Consider the following 26,399-nt stretch of genomic DNA (forward strand, 5'->3'; position numbering starts at 1 on the left):
ATGCAAATTCACCTGTTCCACTAAAGCGAGATCTGCAAGACCTTAGGGGTCAGGCTAGCGGTCAGCAACCCTGACCCAGATACAGTCACGATTGAGAAACCAAACACTGTGTCATTGTTCTAAAAAAGAAGCCAACAACAATCAGCAATTGAATCACGCAGCCTCTTACAAAATGATCCCACAGTCCACTCCCACACGTCACTGTGTGCATGGCACGTGTATACACCTTTCAAACTGCTTCTGACATCCATCAACCTTCCATGGGATGCCAAACTCATAACTCAGGCTTCCAGAACTACATCTTAACATTTCAAAAAAATGATATTTTACTCATAAACAACCTCAAAACAAACATTCTAACTGCTCTTCCAGATGAGGGTCTCCTGAAACCCTGATAAAATTAGACCATGCAGTGAAGGCGTGAACATGATACTAACCGAGTCATGAAACCGTTCCTAAACCTCAGACCAACTCTGACCAACTGTTTTAGGAAGGAAACCGGAGACAGAAACAAAAGCATTCTTCTCTTTCATAGCCACAGCTATTCACTGCTCCAGTGAGCATGTAAAACACACAGAAGAGCGTTCACGTGCACACACCAAGACTCAAACACACTAGAGGGTTAAACACACTTACACTCAAAAGCAGAGTGGACGCTTCTAAGGCAGGTTCCATTGTTGGTTTCTGAGATTTCTGCAGGGCCTGGTGTCTCAATAGCACAACAAACAGCCCCCCTCATCAGATGAACGCACCGCTCGTCGTCCCCACGCCTAGTTCACTCTTTCACTCCTTGAACAACACCTGTGATGTCACAAAGGGGCGGCTGCCTAAAGCCAAACCACGTCTACTGCGCTACGCCATTGGCTGAGGCTGTGTGCACAGCTTTTGCTCCTCCCACAAGCTCTGCTGTGATTGGCCGTTCAGTGTTATCTTCCCAAAGGCATGGATTGCCTCAGAGAGAAGCAATTCCTACTGACAGATTGGGTGGGTTGGGAATGGGAGAGGATTTGAGTTGAATGGCAGCTTTTTAGTTGCAAGCACTTTATTGCGAGTGAAAGCTTATGATGAACAATGCACAATAACGCTCGGTTTGACAACATTTTAAGTTGTAGTGTGCCACAAATGAAAGTGTTCAGTTCACTGTGCACCTGCTTCTAAAGGAAAAAGCTTCTAGGTGGATAAAGCTGCTACTTTTAAGTGATTGAATCATTCTGAGTCAAACAAGTGTGAGATGTTTTATTTCTGCAAGATTATTTACAGTGTATTCCCTTTATTGTTTAACTATTTTAACATGACAAAATCATCTAAATGAATGTTAATCTTGTTTTACCTCAGGACATTGCCCTACTTTTGCTTGCTTGTGAATTGACTGACACATAAAGTCTTAAAACAATTGCTTGGTATGATGGTTATATAAGAGATGATGTCATTACATCTGGGTGGAGTGACTCCAGATTGCAGGATTATAAATTGCAATACCTCTGATTCATCAGAGAAAAAAAAATAATAATAAACTAATAAATAAAATTTACAAAAAAAAAAATTAATGAATAATTTTTTTTCATCCATGTATCAATATAAAGGCCTAAACTTCAACCTACCTAATACATATACTTTTGCATATTTATGAATGTAATTATTTATTTGTTTAAAAAGAGATTTAAAAATACATTGTGAGTGTATGACATTTTTAATCCATCAGCAGAAAACATCAGCTGTCATTACTCTTGAGGGATTGACTGTCTGATTTCTCCCACGGTGGCTGGTTTTCAGATAACACCCACACATCTGACTGACGCCACTGCTCCAAACTTGCACCAACACAACAGGCACACTGAAGCTGGACCTTTTAATCATGGAATATTTTTTTATTTTTTTGTATATGGGAGAATGCATGCTGTAACTTGTGTAAAAGGGAAATTAAAGACCTGTCTGTATATTTGTGATCTTTGTAACAGAGTAGCTTTGTGGTTGATGATATGGACTGACATGATAAATATTGCTTCTAGGTAGAGGCACCCAGAACTTACTGGCCCTAAAAAAAAGTGGGAATTATTTTAAACCAGATCATCAGAAACAGCCAATTGAAATCTTAAATGCATTTCGACTGCACTTACTAAGCAGGGCTAATATCATCTGTCAGGGTTTTGCACGATCCAGTAGATCAGTAACTGGCTGTGCCTAGTTAGTTAGAAATTGGTCTTAGGTCTTGCTTACAAACAACAATAACAGTACAATTCGCACATCAAATAATTAATCCATTCATCCCTAAAAAACAAATAAATCTAATAAAACACAAAAACGCTACGAGACAACAGCAAAACACAGGGTCAGCAGCAGGCTGCGCCCCTGGAAGTTGGTCAAACAGCAAGGAACTGTGGGATAGCGCTGTGGGAAAATTACATTCATGCAATGCCAATCATTTCAGTTAAATTCCACCTAATTTAGTCATTCCAGTTAATTGGAGAGATTAATTTTCAAATATTATCTTTAAATATTTTCCATATATCATCTGTGTGATAACCAGACATATGGAGCACTCCCACACAGCACAAACAGTGAAGTGTAATTAAAATTTCCTGATGATTGCATTAATTAATCTTTACTTAAAGTGCAATAAGATGCTATGTCTAGTCCACTTGGCTCAGATGGAGCCCTCAGGGACCGTCCTGTTACTGTGTCCAGTTATGTAATACAGCATGTCACTGCAATTGCAGAGTGGGAGAGCTATCATGCCGCAGGAAACATGACTCAACAGAATGCTGTCAGGATACCGCAGGGCAGAGAGAGAGAGTGGGATCCAACAGAGAGAGAAAGATCTTGCTCTACCTATGTCACAGTCTTGTAGTGGTCATTACACAGATTTGGGATTTAGAGCTCCGCTGTTTTAATTCTTACTGTACATTCACAAGCTGGTGTCACCCTTGAGGAATTTCTTTTGCTGGGTGGTTTCTCATTTATAGCTCAGGCAATAAAATCTAGACACATATGCAGTTTTATTACCCTAGTTGTGCTCAGTTTTCTCTTAGATGTTTCTTCTTAGAGCTATTAGAATGTATATGCAATTCATAGCGCAGATCATTTGGTTTAAGGACAACTTGATGTTTTTTCTTCAAACACTAGCAAGTGCCCCTTATCTATTTTGTTTATTTATTTATTTAGAAAAAGTGGTGGCCAACATAGTTAGAACACCTGACAGATCTGAAAGGATTGACCTTTTTTTGCCTCCAAAATATGATTCAGTTCATAATGTTCATGAAACATGCAGATGGTTGCTCTGAGCATAACAAATATTAGATGCAGTGAGTCATGCTGTTTTTATCCACTTTATTTTTAATATTTGGTATGTCCACCCTTTGCAGCAATTACAGCAACACATCTCTCTGGCATAGTGTCAGTATATTTCCTGAGAGCTTCAACACTAATGTAATCCCATGCCTTCTGCAGCTCAAGCCAAAAGCTTTCCTTTGAATGTACAATAGATCTGTGTCCAGTTTATTTTCCAACTCGCCCCCAAATTTGCTCGATGGGGTTGAGGTCTGGACTTTGAGGGGCCCAGTCCTTCATTTTCAGTGTTCCAGCAGATTCCTTCCATCGCAGGTAGTTCCGGCAATAGTTCATTTTATGGGTATTGTAATGGCCAATTCAACAAAAACAACAGAAACCTCTTGAATGTGCCAAGTGTTCTAACAATTTTGGTCACCACTGTATTTATATATGTAGATTTATTATTATTATTGTTATTATCATTAAATAATGAGTTTATGAATATGTAGAGTTTAAAGCATTTTCAGTTGAGACACATTTTTATTAATGGATTAATGTTGGAAAATTATAACAAAAATAGAAGAAATAGCACAAAAATCAATCAAAATGCTATTAAAAAGGAATATAACGTAAATAGAATGTGAAGATAACTGTATTGAATTTAAGACAAAAAGTACAAAAAACATACTGACTATTGCGGTATCTTCTTGAATCCTTATCTTCTATGATATTTATAGATAATTAAATAAAATTAAATGAAAAAAAATAGTCTTTTTTTTTTTAAAGGATTAATCAGAACTTCCTTTGCCAAATATAGAATGAGGTGACAAAACTCCACTTCAGTCATTAAGTATCCGTAAGGACAAAGGATCAATAAGAACTTGAAATGGGCTGATGGAGCGTCAATAACTCCCAATACTCTGGAAGTGTAGAGGAGAGAGCAAAACAAAACACCGGTCACAAATCAAGTACAAAACAAGGATTTGTAAAGAATAATGTTAAAGGATTTGGATATAAGCCAAGAGGAGACTGTTATTCCTTTGCTATAAACAAAACTTGGTTCTCGCGAAGCTAGCATATTCTCACCAGAGGTTACGTCACGCCTGAGTCATCCGCTGGAACGCCACTCTCTTCTGAACTCAAGTTAGACAGTTAGTGGAAGCTAGAAATTACGGTTTATAAAGTAAACTTATAAAAAATAAAAAAGTATTGAATATGAATATTTTTCACAAACATGAATATCTTACACAAACGCATCACTTCCTTTCAGGAGGCCTTTATTAACTACCCAGAGATGTGTGGAGTACTTTTTATGATGGATGGACGCACTTTTCTGGGCTTCAAAATCTTGCCCCCTATTCACTGCCATTATAAAGCTTGGAAGAGCCTGGATGTTTTTTTGTTTTTTGTTTTTCTTTAATATGTCTATGATTGTATTTGTCTGAAAGAAGAAAGTCATATACATCTATGATGGCTTGAGGGTGAGTAAATCATCGGGTAATTTTCATTTTTGGATGAACTATTCCTTTAATTGGACCTGGTCCTGACAGTAGACCATGAATAGCTCATTCGCCTGTCCTAATAATTTCTTACTATCTTCCTCTCTCTCTGTACTGTGGGAATATTTCTGGAGGGAATGCATGCATAGCTGGGTACATGAGACGGGTCAGAAATAATCTGATCCTTCAAATAACTGTTTTTTTTTTGAGTGTGTGTGTTTTCAGAGGAGATGCTTAAGAACACTTACTGCCTTAAGCATATAAACAATACCAACAAACAGGTCAAAGACTTCTTTGTTTAATAAAGCACTTGCCATATGTAAAGTGGAGAGTTTTAACAAAGCTAATGCACATGTGCTTTTCGCAGATGGGTGTGAGTCACCATGCGGATCAGCCTCTGGTGTTTCAGTGGAAAAACTCACTTATACAGTATGTTTATCAGTTTAGGAGTATAAATTATGCAAAAGTGTCCTGAACAAGTGTTCTCTGAATAGTGAGTAGAGCACCAGACCCCTGAGAGTTCAGAGGGGCTGCGGTTCTGGAGGGCTCTGACGCATCCATCAAAAAAAACAGAGCAAACACAGAATAATAAAACACTGCCAAGGGCATTGCAAGATACATTCCATTAATATGCTGCATAATGTAAAATATTTTAAATATTAAATATTTTCTGTTCTCAAATGCTGAGACAACTTTAAGTAAGCAAATTAAAGTTGGTTTTCCTGAAGAGTGTGGCTGTGGTGCTTTCAAAAGCTTGGTACATCAATTTATCCTCAAAATATGAGGAAAAAATTGTAGTACAAAAATAAAACAATGCAAATACATTAAAAAGTGTATAAATCATACATTTTTGATACCAGCAGGTAAAGTAAAATAAAAAAAAATAAATAAAAAAAGTTAACTACCAAAAAGAATAGCTGAACATAAGTACAAACACAAATAAAATATATGGTTTAAAATGTTACTGCCTTGAGTAATTAATTTAGGAATAAATGTAAAATCCTTAAAAACACTAACTTGATTAGATTCATAATTGGCTTTAAAAAAGAATATATTAATTACACTGTTAATGTAAAAATATAAAATAAAAAATATAAAATCGTGTTTTTTTTTTTTTTTTTTTTTTTTTTACAAAGCTTATCGTTCTGAAAAGCACGGTGTGCTCTGATTGGCCAGCTATCCAGTGCGTTGCTATTGGCCGAATATCTCAAGCGTGTGATGGAAATGTTACGCCCCTTACCATATTTGGAATAACAGCTTCCATGGGAGTGGCAACAATACTAAAGCAAGAATAAAGGTTACACCTTCTTTCTTTGTGTATACATTTAGGTGGTGTTATGCAAATCTTCCCACATAGAGACGTAGATTTGTGGGGGTGTGTTTTAATGAGGCATTTTAGGAAAGTGTGGATGACTTTATGGACCTTAAATATGCACAAACAGCTTGTAAAACTCAAAAAACAAAGGAAAACATGAAAATGCGTCATATGAACCCTTTAAAAAATGTAAATATCCATGGATGAATCATTCTTATTATGATCAATAAGGCTCTTTTAGAATTCAAAATGTATTTATTTTTAAAACATTCATGTTCTTATTGTGCACAATTCATTAGTGCATTATTCCAAAGAAAAAATGCCTTTGCAATCTTTCTCCCAAATCAAAATGAATTTAAATGAGTTTCCTATTCTAGAGACATCAATAGGCCATAGTCTAATATTTAATACTAATATTTGAATATATTAACCAATCAACAAAAAGCTATTTAGAGAATATTATTACAGAACTCTCATTCAGGACTGGCTTCATTTTTGCAGTAGCACAAATCCAACCGATTGTCAGTGGGTAGGTGCTGCACCACTTTTTATGTTGGAAATACATCACATTATGCAAGTAAAATCTGTTACAAATGTGGTTTCATGTTCAATTGATTTAATTTAGTATGCCTTTAGCTCAAACTGTAAAGCATGGCACTATTGTTTGACTCCCAGGGAATGCATGAAGTAATGAAATGTTTACTTTGAACGCTTAAAAGCATATATGCCGAATCCATTAATGCAGTGAATTAGCAAAGCAGTTGTGCTACCATAATTTAATCGTTTATTCAACATATCTCACCATCAGTATATTCCGGCTGTGTGTGGCAGCATTTCCCAAGCTCTCCTGACCCCTCATTAATTCCTTCTTCCTCCATTTCTCTCATGCTCTCTCTTTCTCAGAAACACCTTCATAATCAAGGAACAACGGTCGATAGTATCTGTAACCAAGCCAAGAAAGACTAATTCTCCCTAAGACCCCTCACACTGACAGAAATAACACAACACTCTGATCTCTTGGGAATAATTCAGATTCAGAATAAACCCTAACAAGCCTGCGGAGAAGTAAGATGACTTAAGAATGCTTTAAATGATTGTTTTGTAGAGGATGTGCATGTTGCCATGCTCGTTTTATCGCATTACAGCATGCTTGATCACATCAAACACACACACGCATAACGCAAACACATCCATGCATTGCTCAAGTGGCAATGAGACTCTCTTTTCTCATGCTGTTTCACATGAAAGCTGACATTCACAGTCAGCTGTCTTCAAAAGGAAAGGTTCCCTGTCTCCTTCAGGTATTTTTAAATAAAAAAATTTGGATCTGTCAATGAGTTCAACACGTTAAGAGGTCCTGCACTGTAAGCTGCTGTATAAAAACAGTTTCATTTTACTTGCAAATGTAAGTAAATTTCCTGGCAAACTGACAATTTTGCAGGACATATTCAAATCGAAACTAACTTGTTTTTCACATCACACACATCCTTCCATCCTAAGGCTAAAAATACATTTTTTTTAAAAACTAACATAGTTCAGACAGTGATCTCTTTTGTCCCGGTCAATCAAACTACTAGCTCAGAGAACGACTTCTGCATATTAAACTGCTATACATTATACAAATCAGTATGATCACATAGGCATCATTTACATAACATATTTTATATTAATTGTCACTCAAATAATAATGTGACTGACGAAAAAAAAATAGCATCTGCCAAAAAAAGCTAAAATAATATCTGCCACAATTAACTATGACTGATTGTTAATAAGCATCAGGAAGCACAATTGTTTCCATTTTAAATAAGAACAAAGATAGTGTACATATTTTAGGTACAAGTAGACACAAGAATCAGCAAAGACTTTTAAATAGAAACTGTTTGTATTATGATTATGAATGTCACATCAAACTAGCTGTGCATTTAAGTGCGTTTATGAACTAGAATGCCCACTTTGGTGGCTATAAACCAGGTTGAATGAGCTAAACTGGTTCTGTTGACCATATTAACAACACCACAAATGTATCACACCCAGCAGACAAAACTCACATCACAAGTAAATTGCTCTCCCAGACAAACACACAAACAAAAACACAGAAGAATACCCTGAAAGGGATGGTTAGGTAGAGTAATGGCCACTCAGGAAGCCATAACTAATCACAATAAGTGTTGTATGTCACTGGAAAGGCATTTAATGTGTTCCTAAGGGAAAGAGCACAAGAACACACACACACACACACATACATGAACAATGGCCATGGATGGCAATTCACATCAATACACTAAAGCAGAGACATCTGTCAGCTGAGCTCCATCTCACTGCCCTTCCACCCATCATAATCTCCAACCAGAGGACGTTTAACGCCATTTGTGAGCATGACAATCCCTGTTTGACCTCTCAGCACCAATCAAGGGAAGTTTTAGTGTAAAATAATTCTGGAAAAGCATTTTATTTGGTTTTATGACAAAAAGCCTGATGATTGCTTCAGAATTTTGCCCTACCGTGTTTGTATGGATCCAAAACTGATGGTTGTGTCAACAAAGACTAGATTTCTAAGCCATACTTGACTTTTACCTCTAAAGGAGATGTTGAATATGCTGTCTAGTCTTATTTCTTTTTATTATTATTTATTTTTTTAATGAGAGATTGTGTTTATTGTGGGTTGTTATTTCTGTGATTTATTCTTCAACACACTCGTACACATATTGGCATGCAAGTGCCATTCACTTGTTCATGTGCTTCTTACAGATTTTATTGGACCACAGAGTTTCAGAATTAATCTTAATGTTTGTGAAATTGTTATGTAAAAAGTGTGTCATATATTGAATTTTAATATCTAAGAAATGGCTGGTGTGAAAGCAAAATCACAAATGGGATGTTTGTATCTCAGTTGTCTCTCCTAGAATGAAAGGAGATTACATGGAGAGCAAATGAAGACATTTGTTAAAGTCTAATTCATCTCAGATTTGTCTCCTGAAAAAATTCCTCTAGAGATTAAAAAAATAAATAAATAAATAAAAATATTTAAATTATATAATAATTGTATAGATCATTACTCTTATGTCATCTGTTGTCTAATTGGTAATTACAATGAAACTATTAAAATAATTGAATTTAAAATGCTAAAATAAAATAAAATTTGAATATATTATGAAAAAATATGTATTTTTTATTTATGAAGAAAATTAGAATAAAACAAGTTGAAGTACTACATTTATTAAACTGAACTAAAACTAAATTACAGAAATAATAAAAACAAAACTATGAAAAAAACAAAACTGAATTTATAGATATAAATGTATCCTTTCTGAGAACTCTGATAATTGTCTTGAACTATAAAAAGAGCAACCAACAAGCAATGTAATTTCCCTCTTGGGAACTATCATTGCTAATTAAAATAATTACAGACAGAAAACTTTTATAGCACATCAACAGCTGTATTTAAGTAGTCTACAAAACAATATTATAATGAGTGTCACCTGTCCTGCCCCTTCATTGTACTGTTATGTTGTCATTATTACATTATCTATGGCTGCCTGCTTGGATGATTACAATGACTGTAACACCATGTCACTATAATAGGGTACAGCATTCATCAGTAAATGGTGAAAATCAAAATGGTTTTACTCTTGAATACATCAAAAGATCAGTTGCTGGATCATTAAGATCACACATCTTCAGTCTTCAGACAGTTCCTATCATTGCTAAGAGACAGGAAGCTGCTGTGATACCAAACACACTCTTCATGATTTGAATCATGTACTCAATATGAAGCCATCCAATTAAAATCTCAATGTTTTCCCCTGCGTGACTCGAATCAGTGCAAGCAAAGCACACTGATCACACACATAACAGGAGACCGCTAACATACTTGTGTTTACACACACACTCACACTCACCTAGATGCACATCATCTATGCATTTCTCAGCACACATGCACTGCTGTTTTACATAAGCGCTGATTATGTGATTATGTCCGTTCACTCGTGTGTGTGTGTTTGTGCGTGTCAGAGATGCCCAGCTGACTGTAAGGGAGAGGCCAGACACTGCAGTAAATTATTCATCACAGACAGTCCTTCTCAAAGCTGCGTGAACGACAGTGTGATTAAACCCATGAGATGGATGGAGAGGTTAACGAAGAGAATGAAAGCACAAAGGAAAAAGAATGAAGGATAAGGGGGAGCTCCCTGAAGCCGTACTCACGTGAGTTCTCGCAGCTGACAGAAACAGAGAGAAAAAGATACGGAGAGGTCTCAGCGAAGCATCCAAGCACAGCCCCGTCCAGCCTTACACCCCCTCATCCCAAAAAAGAAGATAAAGCGAGATTAAAAGAGCAAATCCAGAAAGCAGGAAAGACAAGCAGACAGGAGAGAAGCAGCAGCAGCAGGGCGTGAGCAAGCAAGGGTGTATAATGTGTGTGTGAGAGAAGAGAGAGAGAGACTCTGATAAGGAAGGAAGGAAAATGTAGATAGTGGAAGGGTATTGGCTGAAAGGAAGGGAGGTGGGGATGTGCTCAGCCAATGCTCTGAGTGAAGGTGCAAGGCAACAGGAAAATGGCAGAGAGAGAACACATCCTTTAGATACAGAGGTATCTCACTAACTCTTTCTAAAAAATCTTATTTTTGTCTTGCTTTCAAGTTAAACTATGTAAACAAGTCAATATGAATCTGAAATGTATTTTGTTAATGCACGTTTATGCTGTTACTGTTAATAATTATTTATAGAGTATAGTTTGTCTTTCAATATTAAATGAAATTGTAGTCACGCTTCCCTTTGAAACGACTTTCATCTTCTGCTGATGTCACTCGGGCCACACAGGCTATTGGATAATGATCACCAATAGCTGAATAGCTAATTAGATGATGTTTTAACAAACTCACATTTGATCTGACTCTATTCTGGAATGAAACAGTCAAAAAACAGTGCTTTTACAATTAACTTTCAGATGGAACATTTCACTTTGAAAGAGAGGTTACATAGGTTGTGAACAGCAAGTTTACTTTAAAACAAAAACTACTCTCTCTCTCTATATATATAGCTTGTAACATTCTAAATGTCTTTACTGTCACTTTTGATCAATTGAATGCATCCCTGCTGAATAAAAGTATTGATTTTTTAACCCTAAACTTTTGAACAGTAGTGTACACTTTTATTATTGTACACTTTTTTCATGTTTTAAGCATCTAAATGGGTAATAAAAATGAACTTAATCCAAATTAAATCCTCTAAAATAATGATAATAATAAATGAGTTTCATTCTCAATGTAAATGTCTTTACGTAGGATGTTTAGATTTCTTTACTGGAAAACAAGACAAAAATACTGATAATTTTTTTTTTTTTTTTTTTTTGTAGTGTACAGATCTAAATACCCATAGAAAACACACACATGCACACACACACAAAGGATGTGTCACATGCTCGTGATCTCAAAGAGAAAGTCATCAAGAGTTCAAATCTGAGAGCCAAATATATACAAGTAAACCAATGACTCTCCTGTGTGATGAAATTACAGATAGCATTTTTTTCTGCGGGCACATAGGTATCCCAAGCCCTTTTGTTTGGTTTCTCAGCACACTGTAATTCACAATAATGGGAAATGAGGGGAAAAGAAGAGATAGCAGGGAAGAACATGACATGAGAAAAATCAAGGGGACAAGATAATGACTGTTTAACTGCATGAGAGCTAATTGAGATTAATGACTACAGAGGCAAAGAGAGAAGATATACACTACACAGGACATACAATAAGACCCAGCAGAGCAGAATGGAAAAATAATTGTGCTGAAATTCCAGCTTGGGCAACATGAGTCACTTAAGTCACATCAGTCTTCCAAGACAAGCTAAAAATATCCTTTATGTCAACCTAAGGAGAAAAACACATGGTGATATCCTGGACTACAAAGTCACAACCTTTTGAATTAGTATCCTTGACATCTAGTGACAAATTGAGTTCAATTCATCACTAAGTACCAACCTAAGGGTTACAATGGGTGGAGACAAACTGCTGGGGGCGTGGCTTAATTGATAAAAGCAACAACTGCATCCGTGCTAAAGGGGGTGGGCCGGGCTTGATCACATTCCTTGATTTGATTGCATGAGAGAGCGATGTTACCATGGAGACTGCATCCAGTGCAGCAGAACCCAGATGGCAGACTGCCTCGTTCACCCTCCTCCTCCTCATCCTTCTCTTTTTCTCTCTCTCTCTTTCCCCCGGCAGCCTGGAGTAGATTCATACAGGAAGAGAACCTGCAGGATCTATATTGTAAATTGCATGTGACTGCAACACAAAGCCAGCACTCAGCACTGTGTGAGTGTGTGTATTTGTGTTCTATTAGTGGTATGAAGGCAGACCTCTTCAGGAAGCCTGAGGCTGGTGATGCCATCACATGTGATGCTACAGATTCCCACGTTGTGGTTTGGAAAATAGACTCTCCAAAGAGCACTAAAGAAATACTCTGGGCAACATTGAAGTCTGCTCTTGTATATTATGATATGCACACTTTTTTTTCTTATGTCAAGTAGGGTGTTTCTTCAATCATAAGTGCTTTTGGCCCCGTGGACTTGCTTTAAACTCACTTTTTACTTTTTTGTCTTTTGTCCTACATACATCTAAAAATGTTTCTTTTTATGAATGAATTCAATTTTCACCATATCTCAGTGATATATTATGTTTGGTAGCATTCTGTGGTGGAAGGATATAAATACAATGTTATGTAAATATATATTTATTTATCTGTTTTATTATAAAATGGTCTTTGTCTTGCTCAATCCATTTTCATAGCTTTCTAATTTTGAAGGATATCATATTTTAACAGTTTTTGCATACTTGTGTAGCCTACTCAGATAGCCTACTCAAAATATTCTGCTAATACATAATATTTATCTAGATTTTTCTTCATTTTAACACATAACGTCTTAAATTTCAATTCAAGCTCTTCCATGAAGCTTTTCATAGCATTTTCAAATAGCTCTTTGCTTCCAGGTTATCCAAGTATAGGCTACTTACTTTCGAAGAAACTGGAAATTGTTGGTGGAAATGACAGCAATTTGCATAAGAATTAAATTATAATATTTTTCACATAAGAATAAAAACTGTTTGTGATTTTTGAATCACTGTTTAGATTAGTGTTTCTCAACAGGGGCGTTCGGAGAGCATCAGGTGGTGCTGAGGTGCTTTTGGGAGGCGTTTGGTGAAAGCGAGTTTAAACAAATATGTATGAGCTGAAACTTGCAAAAGAAAATGGTCTGCCACATGTCAACTTGTCGGTAGTGCAAGGCGTGGAGTGCAACAACAAGCTGGCCCCGTTTTGACTCCATATAAAATCTCTCCTGTAAAAATGCCCCTGTGGATATATTCTAAACATGAATTTTTAAGTCTTTTTAAATTTGGGTCAACAACGTCACCAAATCTGTAGCAATGAAAATCACCAACATGCTTAAAAACTCTTTAAATAAATTTTATTGTACTTATTTTCAAATAATTTATTAAAAAAATGTATTGCACTATCATTTCTTTTTTTCCCCCATCAATTCAATAAATCCTTGAATTAAAGTGATTTCTTAAAATTTAGTATGACCCCATACATTTGAATGCTACTGTAAATAAAATAGCAGTCTTCATTATAAACGCAAAACTGGTTTAGCTTATCAGTTTTAAATTAAATAATATTTTATGATGGATTTTCATGGTTTAAAATTGTGGATAAGAAAGTATTAAGATCTAAAATTAGGCACAGCAGGTAAAACAAAATAAAGGCCTAAGAAAGAATAACCTGAAAGAAGAATAAATAAATGAAGTAGGCATAATAAAATGTTTTCAAGATTTATAACAAAAATTAAAAGTACAAAAAAAAATAAAAAATTATATATATATTTATATATATATATATATATATATATATATATATATATATATATATATCTGTGCACCACAATTATATTTTAAAACCTTTTCCTTTCACTTTTTCGCATCAAGCATCTCATCTAAAGTAGTGGTTTTTAACCAGGGGTCCGGGGCCTTATTAGGTGTCTTCAGCAAAACTCCAAGGGGCCCCAATAAGCCTTGAAATCATTTACATTTAGTTATATTTACATAATCTTCATTAAAATGCTAAAATAAGACACTAAAAATAAAAATGTATAACATTAAACTGACATCATATTTAGAGTTTATTTCAAAAGAAGTAACAGATATACATATCAGCTTAGATACGAAGGCATTTGAATACTGTCCTGTACGTTGGAGTAAAAAAAAGTTTACATCACTGATATAAAGCTTAGATAACAAACCGCTTGCATGTCTGATGTCTGTGATATGCAAGACAGCTAAATCCAGCTAAAGATATGCATCAGCATTTATCGGGGGCTTTTATTACATTCAGTATCCTCATATATGCAAACAAGGAATTCCAGTGCTTAATTACTTAATAACTGACTGGTATGAATGAACTTTAATAATCACTAGAGTTAAAAAGAGGTTTAACTCCCAGCTGCCACTGTCTGCACTAATGAGTGCATTGTACTGAGAATAAACCACAGGGATTAAAAACCATTTTACAGCTCAGTCTTAATCAACTAAGGGACAAAGTTCACTTACAACAGTCCTGTAGCACTTTACTTGCTCAGCAACTTGTTGGTTGACTATAACACTGGTATGATGAGAGAGCAAGTAATTATTTCGCAATATCTCCTTCAAATCCTGCACCCATTCATTGTGATGCTTCAGGTTGAATGATATATTGAATGTGAGTTATTTGGTCACCATTGTTTGTACGTCTCTGTTTTAATCTGTGTGGGAGGTCAAATAAAGTTAATATCCAGCATTACTCATGACTCATGTAATAATCAGTGAATGACTTCACAGGGTCACATCCATTTTCACACTTTTCCGGCAAACATGGACCCGGAAATGACTGTGAATGCCCAGCATTGTCCTGCTATCAGTTGAAACCTTACTCAGCTTCCTCCCATGCATGTCTATTGGACCATGAATTCATGCTGAGCCACAAAATGAAATCATATCAAGAAAAGCAAATTGTGATTATCACAATTACAGATTTTAATACCAAAATGCAACATTTTTATCCACTAGAGGATTCATTTCAAACACAAACCAACATAATGGAGATAACCCACTTACCACAACATTTTGCTGCTTTTAGTGATCAAGCTTAATTAAAGTGAGGCATGATTCCAACTGATCTATAAAGAAGGACAAAACATAGGCTAATTAAAATTAATACATAAATCTTAAGTAAGGACATGACACACTAGGCTTTGAAAGTGAGTGGTTTACAAACAGCTCCACGAGTATAAATAGCGAAATAGTTAAAGGAGTTAACTTAACTTTGTGTTATTAAATTTTTTTATGGTATATAACAAAGTTCTACCATTAAAAAAAAAAAAAAAAAAAAAAAAATAGTTTCCATTGTGTTACCGACGTCGACGTCACTGTCGTTGTTTCCCACAGTAAAAATCATTTACAAAAATATAGCGGCATCTCCTGGTCACTTTTGATACCACAAATAATTACTTGGTGTGGGAAAAGCCCAACTGAGTCCACTAAGACAACATACATACGTAAACAGAAATTATGTACTATTTATTATTTAACAACCCAAAGGCAATCCACTGTTATTCCTTGTATAACTCGATCCACAGCTTTACATTTAGAGGATGCCATGTCAAAATGATGTTTATTCCGTCACAATATCAATATATTAAAGCTATTTTATAATATATTAAAATAATTTTAAATAAGCACACACACTGCTTGCTGGTCCTCACAATGCAGATTCATGTTTTACTATGCGATCGGGACATGTTACTTTACTAACATACTCAAATGTTGTTGAGTAAAATCTTAAATGTAATGTATAATCTAATATAATGTAAATGACTGCAGTAGTCAGGCAAGATGAAAACTTTTCTCTCCTTTATTAGCCTAAATTAAAGAATTGCCAAATAGTGCACTTACTTTAGATGGCTCAAAAATATCCCAGGTTTGTAGTGTTCAGGCTGCAGTTTTGTAAAGAGAGTTCTGAGTCCCGAATGAAGTGATCCTGTCCTCCTTTCTCTACAGCTCGGGTTTCTTCCTTGGTGTTTTTTTTCCCTGCCCTTTCTCTTTCTCTCTTTCTCACACACATGCACGCACACTAAGCATGCCTTTTCCACATTTAAGATGCATTATTTTGTGACACAAAAACACATTGCAAAGACAATCCTCTTCTAGATCTTGTCTAGATGGTGGGGTACACTAATGGAACAAATAAAAAAATAGGATTCGAGTTTATTTACTGTATTTATGGAAACAAGTTCTTAAACGGTCTAAAAATATATGCTACATCAACAGAACTTGGTAAAAGTTCTAGGAACAAAATCAGCATTCATTGTGAGAGCTTTGAGGACTGTATGAAAGAAGAGTCTGTGCTCTGCAGCTTTTTCCAGGGGGTATTATTTCACTGAAACACCAGCCAAGTGAGATCATGTACTGTAAATATACACCATCACCTAGACAACATGGCAAATTCTCATCATTTCCACTTTTATCTTGATGAACAACAGCAGAGAAAGACAGATGTTACGTTCAGGCTGCAGCAGAAATAATGTAGTAGGAGGGAAACACACACACACACACACAAAATACAGATGCATGACTGAGTAGTGACATCAGCACCATTCTCTACAGGCGGCCATATAATCTTTAGGTTGGCCAGAATAGCAGTCCCTCATGCTACAGTGGAAACTTCTTATTGCTTTCTTTGTCATTACTAACCAAATAGTGTTGTAGTCCAGATACTTTAATCTTAATTTTGAACATTGTATCTATTGTTTTAGCATTTAAAACCCACACAAACCCACAAAAGAAGCATGATTAATTCCAAAAGACTCATATACTGATTCGGTGTGTTTTTTTTAATTTAACGTTACATAATTTACATAATTCCTTGGAAGTTGGCTGAGGCCCTCATCGAGAACTGCTTCTTTGTTGAAAAACACCTCATCATTGTCTTTAGAACACAACAATGACTTTAATGTGGCTTCAGTGTCTAAGTTTTTGGGGCCAATATTGTATTTCTAGACCTACATAAAAAGACACACGTAACACATGCTTCAAAAGGTGGGATCCACACTTTATTACATAAAAATAAGACAGACTTTAAAAGACAAAGAATAATAAAATGCTTCAGTACCTGAAATTCAGTGTTGTGAACCAATTAAAGCAGCTTGTTATAAATAACAATGCTGAACTAAAAACTAATAAAATATCAAGACGTTAGCATTAGCAAGCATCATCATAATATTTGCATGAGAACACAAAAGAAATCAAGAGTGTTGTAAGACAAGTTCCCATTTGTCTACATTCATCATATCCTTTATGGCAAAGTAAAATCCTTATAGGACAAGCCATGTCATTTTAACCAACAGTTCCTGCCCTCTTTCTTTCCCCGAAGCGTCGGAAGAAAGATACAAGTCCTGAGCTTTCCGGTCTCTTATCTGGAGGAAGCTCCTGTCCAGTGCGTCTCTGAAAGATCTGTCCCAGTTTGAAGTTAGGTGCCGACTCTTTTTCATCACTAAGTGATGCAGACCTTATAACTGTCCCCTGTGCTGGAGTTCGCTCTGAGGGACAGTCTGGTAATGAGGATGAAGTCCCCACTCCTGCATAATGGGAGAATGAGGGCTTGTCACGTACAGGAGTGTCAGGTAATGCCCAAACTCCATCATCAAGGATGTCCACCCTGGAGAAGGAGTAGGAGTGTCTGCGGTGGGGCGTGTTACGGGGAGAGACACGAGGGCTGAGGATGGTCCACGGTGAGCCTAGACCTCCCAGTCCATTCTGCAAAGACAGATCTACCTCTTTTATATCCCTCTGTTGAGGAGTGGAAGTGCATACGCCATGGCCTCGGGAACGATCAGGTGTAGCGGTTGCCTTAAGGCCGCCAACGCCACAATCCTGAAAGCGGAGGATCTTGCCGGAGAGCTCAGGCATTTTATCTGCTTCTTCTATTTCCTCGTTGTCCTCCTCCTCCTCCTCTCTTGTTTCTCCTTTATCCATGTCTCCAATTTCCTCAACTTCTTTATTCATCACTCCATCTTCAAACTCTTGTTTGGCTGAGGTGTTGCTACAGATGTTGACCTCTTTGAGGTCATTGCTTTCAGGAACCGGTTCATCGTAAATGCACTGGCCTCTTTTGGAAGCGGCTCTTGCCCGCTGAACATCATTAACGATACAGGGTGGAACCTCCTCCTTCTGGCAGACTTTAGCTGGTTCTTCCACCTTTGAGATCTTGCATTTCTCCTTGTTGGTTTCCACAGGGGTGCCCAGATCCCCCCTGCCCTCACGCTCCTCAACCTGAGGGCGGATGTTCTTGATGGGGCTGTCTGTGACAGGTATGAACCCACCGGGCCTCCTGCGAGAAGGACGTTGGCTGAGAAAGCTGGCCAAGACAGATTCCAGAGCGGAGGCTTCATCGGTCACATCCCGACTGGAGCATGTGCCGATGGATCGGCGCTTAGCCGTTCTGGTCAGCTTTTCTCTTTCTCTTTCTCTTTCTCTCTGCTGCTGCTTGCGAGTCTCAGCTGCTTCACACTCACGGTTTTCCTGTAGGACATAGAAGAGAGTGTGGGTGACAGAATGATTTTTTTTGTTTTCAATTTCATATATAGAAATGGAGTCCTTTAACAAAGGAGATCTATATCCATTCCAAATGTCTGTAAAACTTGTTTATATCACAGTTGTTGAATCTTATGTTAAAACAAATATTTACACATTACACATATTTTAATTTATTCTTTTGTTTATTTGCTCTCAAAGGTTTTGCCTGCAAATGTACTTTGCATCAAACAACATTGATGTTGATCACAAAAAAAGACAAAATTGTGATATCACTTCCATCACAACTGAACCTTTCTGTCTTGTCATGTTTGTCACAGTCAACAGTGTCAGTGAAAAGCATGGCCCAGATGAAACACAACATTTAATAAAACCATGAGCAAATCAGGTTAAATGTGTGGTGCAATTGATTTAAATTTATCCTAGGCTAACAAATCATACCTAATTTTTTGATATCTAAAACCATAGTACATTTTGTAAGTAATAAGCAACAGAAATTTGATGCAAGTATCTGAACTATAACACCACACATGGGGCACCGCCCTGTTTTATAAAGCTTAAAGTTTCCTGAATTTTCCTTTATAAGGCATGATATTTTACCTTTGTAGCTCTCTCAAACCTCTCACAGAAGGAATGAAAGATAGAGCAACACTCCTCTAGTTTAAAGGTGGCTGGGTCTTCACAGAAGTACTCCGCCACAGAGGTTCTGATGCTGTCCAGTTCCTGAAGGGAGGTCTCCACATCCGCTAGCCGAATGTCTGCCATCTGTACAGGAGCAGACACATATTACTCCCTGAATACTGGAAATCTAAGACACTGCAAAAGCAACCACCTGACATTACACTGGAATTTCAAGGTAGGTTACATGAAAAGCCCAAATTATTCTTACACGAAGAAATGCTTCCATCTGATGTAGTAGATCAGGCTGTTTACTGGCATCCATCTTCGCTTCCCTAATTTTCTCCAACTCCCTTTGAAAGTCCACCTCCACCTCCTGCATTTGGATCCTATTTTGAATTTATAAATAAAGTAGAATTTTACTCAATGCATCACCTAAACAATACAAAACTTGTCTTATTAAAGACCTTGCAGCAATCCCAATGTGTTGAAGCTGTTCAGCGAAATGCAGCAAAGCTTCATCAGTTTGTTGGGCTTGCTATAATACACAGAAAATAATAAACATACAATCACAGTGTCAAAAAAAAAGTATAGTGATATATTCATTAATCAACATCTAATAATAAAAACTCATAAAAAGAGTGATCACTTCATTTACCATGGACACATAGTGCATAAGGTTCATGCCAGGTTTATTTGCTTTAGTGTCCACCAGTTTGAGCAATGATGTCATCCTGAAGCCAATAGCACTACCTGCGTAGCCACCCTGAACAAGATACAGCCAGAGTCATTTATCTGCTCCAGCTCTAGTTCACACTGAGGAACAGTGTATTAATAACAAACAAAACAGACCATGTGACACTCACAGCATTCATGTAGTTACCAGCCTTCAGCACCAGTCTGATGATTGAATGTAGGTCATCACATGCCAGCAACTCTGGTAGACAAAGATTTATTTTTTTATTTTTTTTACAAATTAACACTTATTTAGCGAAAGTAATAAATACAATGACAGTAAATGCATTGATAAATGTTATTAACAAATAATCCTGAAAAAGTGCCAATGTTTCCACAAAAATATTGTGCAGATTAATGGTCTTGAACACTGATAATGCAGCAAATTATCCTATTAGAATGATTTTTGAAAGATCATGTGACACTGAAGACTGGAGTAAAGACTGCTGAAAATTCAACTTTGCCATCACAGGATTAAACGACATTTACAAATACATATTTTAAAATATAAAACTGTTATTTTAAACTGTAATAAAATGTCGCAATATTATTGTTTTTATTACATTTTTGATCAAATAAATCTAGCCTTGGTGTGCATAAGACCCTTTTCAAAATCAACAACAACAAAAAAATACTGACTAAAAATTTTGAGTAGTAGTGTATGTGTTAAGAAAACTGTATTAATTTTTTCAACATTTGCCAGATTACATAGTACCATATATATAGTGGGGGTCTAAAAGTCTGAGATCACACAGAAAATGTATTAGTTCATTTTGATTTCAAATGTCAAGACGCAAGATGTTCTTGTTTTGAACAAATGTCAAATCATGCTCGAGAACATGATCATCAGGTTTTACACAAGTATAGACTTTATAACTTTCTATACAAAGATTTTTAAAAATTAGTACCATTAGCAGCGGTTGTCATGACAGCAATGGAGTGTTTGACCTCCTCAATAAAGGGAAAAAACTCCTCTCTGAGAAGCAAGCTTTTTATCCTCACTTTATACCTGGAAACAAATAAAAGTCACAGAATTATTAGCAGCTTTTTAGCTAAAGTACATTTCAACTAGCTGTTTAACACTTGAACGTGGGAAAATTCTGTGGAGCACATTTATACAAAACAGCACTGAAACTGGACCATCAAATGCTTTGAACCATGACAAGAAAACGCACCCTGGCACTTGAACCAGCATCACCATGAAACGGTCAGCCTCGTTTAACTGAGATAGATCTCCATTAAATGACATCAACTTCTTAGTCTGGAACATGTTAATACAAAAGCTGCATTAAAAAGCTGATCACATCGGGGCGGAATAGCACAGCACATTGAGGCCATATAGAGAAAACTGGTTTACCTCCATGTCATCAGGCAACAGCTTGCTGAGCTCCCTCAGTTTCCCAGAAGCAAAGCACAGGTTACCGTTCCTGACGGCCTCCACAATGTCCTTCGGTGGCCTGCAAAGTGCACCGAAAACAGATGAGAGACAGATGTTTTTAAATGGCCTACTTGAGTTACTTTAAGGACTCTTAGCAGCTTGTTACACATATTACTTATAATGGATATAATTCAGTGTAATGTTCTTTGAGATGCTCAAAACAATTCAGATTGAGATTTTTATCTACATGTTTTCATGTCATTACCAACATTTATAGAAACTTACAACCTCAAGCAATAAGGGGGGAAAAAACTACTTGACGTACAAAACACAGGTGATCATGGCTCAATATATATTTATATTTATATATATATATATATATATATATATATATATATATATATATATATATATATATATATATATATATATATATATATATATATATAAATTTGTATAAGAAAGTGCAGACTGAGAAAAACTAAATTTTATACTGTACTTTACCTTTTAAATTGTTTTAGCAAAATCCCAATATTCATACTTTTCTTAGAGTTGAGGATTGATACCTAAAAAAAAAGACAGATATAGAGTCATAAGCTGGGAAAGTACTGAAATAGCATATATTATTAAACATTCAGTGATAGCAACTAAAAATAAAATATAGGAAGTATGAACACACACCATTCACAGTATAAGACTAGATGGAAATTGAATCAAAAAGACGTGGCTACATTATGAACAGTTCAACATGTCTGAGCTGAACTTCCACACAAACAATGTTCCTTAAATAGATCAAACAGATCAAAAATTAGAGCAAATAAATCATCTGGCCAACCTTAGATTTCTGCAATAACAGTAAAATATAAAAGAAAAACTTAAATTATGCAGATAGGATTGGTAAATATTTATGACGCCACAGAAAATTAAACGTAAAATAACTTAAACATGACATGAGCCTATACTTAAAAAACAAACAACAAAAAAACACTTCTAGTTAATGTATTATTTTTCCTTTTAATATCTGAGGTCTCAAGAAACACATTGCTGCACATGAAAAAATTCTGAAAATTAATATCTCACTCATTATATATTTATTATTTATTTTGAGGTGTGATGTTGTTGTTTTAATTTGTTTAATACCTGCAATTCTCCCAAGTAATATAGATGTCTTAATTGAGGACATTTCAAGTGTTTCATCTAGACATTTGATCATAGTTCATACTTCAATACAAAGTATGTTTTTTAAACTACTACAATGGCCTTGGGGACAAGAGGGTTAAACAAGTAAGAAAACACTGTGATGGGTCTCAGAAGACAGAATGTCTAATACTAAAGCTTTATCAGAGCATCAATACTGGAGTCACCTCTCCAGATCATTAGCCTGAACGTTTGAAAGATGAGAGACACAAATGAGTAATAGATTGGGTTGATGTAGGCCACTAGCGAGTACTAGATTTCATGTTTAATTCACCCACTTGCTCCTGTCCTGCACTCTGACTCTTGATACACAAGAGATGACATCTGAGCTGCCTTGCAATTCTGCAGTACGGTCGCTACTAAAGGGCCTCATGGGCAAGTACAGCTGTAGGTATAGATGACTAGATTTCCATGGCAAACACATCAGCTTTACAGCAAAGTTCAGCTTCAATCAACTTTTAAGCAGTGCCACTTACATTCTCGGATTCTGTAGTGATTTGCGAAAGTCCCCACACACTTTTTCTGACCGTCCCACCCTTACGGACCAAACCGTGGTGCTCATTGTGACTAAAAAGCTCCTCCATTCGCTTAGTGTCCAGCTCAAAGTTCTCGAGGTTGCTTTGGGATGTCCACACGTTGCGCTTGCCCAACACGCTGTGCCTGGGGATGGCGTCCCAGTTGAAGTTGCGCATTTTGGAGCGCTGCTGGACAGTCCGGGTGAAGGGGTCCCCCATAGGTGAAGGAGGTGGGGGTGGTAGTGGCAGTGGAGGAGGGGGAGGGGGAGGGGGTGGAGGGGGCTGTGCAATACCTATGCAGGGTGAGGTCTCATTTTGAAAGCATCTAGGGGGGTCAGGAGGCAGAGGTAGAGATGCCATGGTTACAACTGGAGCTCCATCCATTGGAGGACACAAATCTGGAGGGATCTGATAGAAAAAACAGGAACGAATATAAAAATACAAAACAGTGAAAGGGAAATGATGTGCCAAACTAACCCAGAATTCTAAATTAGCGTCGCACTTCTAAAAAAATTAACTTAAGACATCCAAGATTTCTACCATCAGTAACATGCCTATACAACATAAGAATTTCCAATGATAACACGTACACTGGAAGAGCAAGTTGCTTATTTAAAAAAGGTAGCTGCAAACCACAAAATCAGATAATACTTTACAAGACTAATTTGCACAGGAACTTCAACAAGCAGTCAAACACACCATTTAATTACGATTATCAAGCATAAAGGCAACTTTGCATATCACATGTACTTTGGTCTCTCTACTTTTAAACTCTATTGGCTGCTTAATTTTACTTCAACATTTAAAGTAATGCTTTTGTCTTGGCTATCATTACATATAGCCTACAAATTGGGTCATTTTGTTAATTTACATATAAATATTTATGACACTTAGATACATTAATATAATTACTATTTTTTTTTATATATGAACATTTTAATGAAATCATTATTTTGAATAAAAATACACTACGAAAGGACTTAGTAGTGACTGCTTTACTTAACAGCAACTCAACGTTTACAAGAGGCCGATCAAACAAATACAGTGATAGATATCACCACATTATTCGAGCTCTGTCTTTTTAAACAAAATAGTTAACGCCAAAATCGTGTAAAATTATGGTGAAAAAATATAGACAAGGCAGTCAAACATCACCGATTATCGGAAAACTATGAGAAAAGCAACAGAAAGTGACAGAAAATTAAGAACTTTCTGGATGTACGTACCGGTAAGTCAATAATATAAGGTTAGTGCTGATGATAGCTTAATCAACTGACGTCCATTGCTGGATAAAGTCAACAGACGCTCCGCATGCCAAACGCCATCGACTCCCAGCACGAGCACTTTAATGGATGAGAGTGGCCACACCCCTCACGCGCGCAACTCTCACCTTTGCTGTTTAGAGTAGGATAAATCTTGTTGTTCAGAAAGAATATTCCACATAATTAAAGGGAAAAAAAAATAACTAACTTACTGCACGCTAGGTTAACACAGGTCGCGCAAATACAGTTTGAATAGCAACGGTCGTCGCAGATAGAAGCCGCAGATTTATTACTGTCAAAGGTATAGTAAGTCATGTCATTTGGCAGTGTTTAAAACGGTATTTATCTTTAAAAAATGTAGTTATATCGCCCTCTATCGGCTTTTTCATCAAGTGTAACATACAAAGTACGAATTTAATTGAATCCAGTCGGGTTTGTTTTTTATTGTGTCGAGAGAAAGTTCCTTCTCCTCAGAAACAGGTTTTGTTAGAAATAATTTTGTATTTGAAAGAAAAGGTTGGTTATTTATTCAGTCAATGTTACATTTACATTCAACATAAATTGTGTGAAGGTTAACAGTGTGTTTTATTAGCTTTCGTTTATTATCCAGTGGTGTAAAGATTCATTAGGATTACTGGAGCGCCTAAAACTTAAGAGACATCTGTAGTTCCATATTCAATATTTCCCTCTAGTGTTCAGCATTAATTTAGCATGGCCTGACTTCAGTTCCTATGTTGGAATCGTTACATTTGAAAGACAAACAGGGTCTAAATAAATTAAAAAGCCAAACGGGACATCAGCAAAGTACAAATGACACAAAGACCATTTTAGCAAACTTTTCAAATTTTATCTGATGGGTTCTTGTACGTTTGTTGGTCAAAGCCAGGAGCAAAGGCTCACACCAAGGGTTTCCACTTTCAAAATCTGTCTCAATTATCTTTACATATATACAATCACTCATACACTACAATACCACAAAGCAGCCTAAAATATCGATTGTATAAATGTTAATATTTATAACCCTTTCATTCTGCTATACTCTAAAACTACTAATGGAGTATGCATTTCAATGCCAAACACTTCTGTTAACAGAAATCAGAATAATAATAGCAAGAATAATAATCCCCAAAAAAAAAACTTAATGGATGCATTTGATCTAAAAGAAATAGAAATCTACTGGGAATATATATATATATATATATATATATATATATATATATATATATATATATATATATATATATATATATATATAGTGTTCAGGTGGTCTTGATTTAAAATCCCATTGGTCTGGTACAATGTCAATCACTTCATGAATTAGTTCAGTCTGTGGGGAGATGAAAATTATAACACAAACTACCATCTCCGCAGCCACACAAATGTGCCAGGACATAAAAAACAAAATACTTGGTGTAAAAAAAAGTCTCTATTCTAGGAATACCATGTTGTCCTTGAAAACAAAATCAATTTAGGCAATTTAATTTAAATGCACCAAAAAAAAAAAAAAAAAAAAAGAAAAAAAAAAGACATTGTACGATCTTCAATCTTCAAATAGAACTAAATTTCAAGCATCCTGTAACATTCACAAGAAACCTTTGTTTTGTTTTTCCTAAAAACATTTTGCTGCACTACTACCCATATAGTGTTTTGCTGATACATTGAACAGGATTGAATCCCAATGCATGGAAATATACAACTAATTTCATCAGACCTGCCATGCAGAAACACACAAGGGACAGCCAATATAGGTATACATGAAAATACACTTTCTAAAAACATCTTCAGTATTGCTTCATCTCAAGCTTAGAAAGATTTTGTGCAATGTTCAAAAGTACGGAACATTAGATCATAGTCATTATTTCAGTCTTGTGTAATGAAAAAACAAAACAAAAAATATTTTAACTAGGTTGACAAACTATAATCTGACAGTCTGCACTTTAACCCCATTATCACTGCACCAAGTCTGTTTTAAGCAAAAACATTTCCAAATGTATTTTGA

General features: G+C 36.0%; 2 protein-coding genes across 7 annotated transcripts in view; both read right to left on the bottom strand.

The window, feature by feature from the left end:
• Window positions 1-16,125, bottom strand: part of LOC109097651 (tripartite motif-containing protein 3-like) — a 32,305-nt gene extending 16,180 nt beyond the window's left edge. For 2 of the 6 annotated variants that reach the window (XM_042732574.1, XM_042732570.1), the window contains exon 1: window positions 637-813. The gene's annotated coding sequence lies outside the window, so the exon portion shown is untranslated. Of the gene's footprint in view, window positions 1-636; window positions 814-10,284; window positions 10,512-15,221; window positions 15,284-16,058 lie in introns of those variants that run through there. The other 4 variants (XM_042732575.1, XM_042732573.1, XM_042732572.1 and 1 more) reach the window with 3 other exon arrangements.
• Window positions 16,126-17,193: 1,068 nt separating this feature from the next.
• Window positions 17,194-24,521, bottom strand: fhdc3 (FH2 domain containing 3). Its single transcript, XM_042732577.1, has 12 exons — window positions 24,365-24,521; window positions 23,100-23,546; window positions 21,931-21,992; window positions 21,406-21,505; window positions 21,224-21,309; window positions 20,957-21,057; window positions 20,180-20,250; window positions 19,972-20,079; window positions 19,781-19,851; window positions 19,585-19,702; window positions 19,296-19,460; window positions 17,194-18,683 (listed from the first exon to the last, which is right to left on the bottom strand). Exons 2-12 carry the CDS (start codon window positions 23,520-23,522, stop codon window positions 17,499-17,501), a joined length of 2,490 nt encoding a protein of 829 aa, XP_042588511.1. The 5' UTR covers window positions 23,523-23,546; window positions 24,365-24,521; the 3' UTR covers window positions 17,194-17,498.
• Between the last annotated feature and the right edge of the window lie 1,878 nt (window positions 24,522-26,399).

Source organism: Cyprinus carpio, chromosome B10, assembly GCF_018340385.1.
Source record: "Cyprinus carpio isolate SPL01 chromosome B10, ASM1834038v1, whole genome shotgun sequence".
Taxonomy (NCBI): Eukaryota; Metazoa; Chordata; class Actinopteri; order Cypriniformes; family Cyprinidae; genus Cyprinus; species Cyprinus carpio.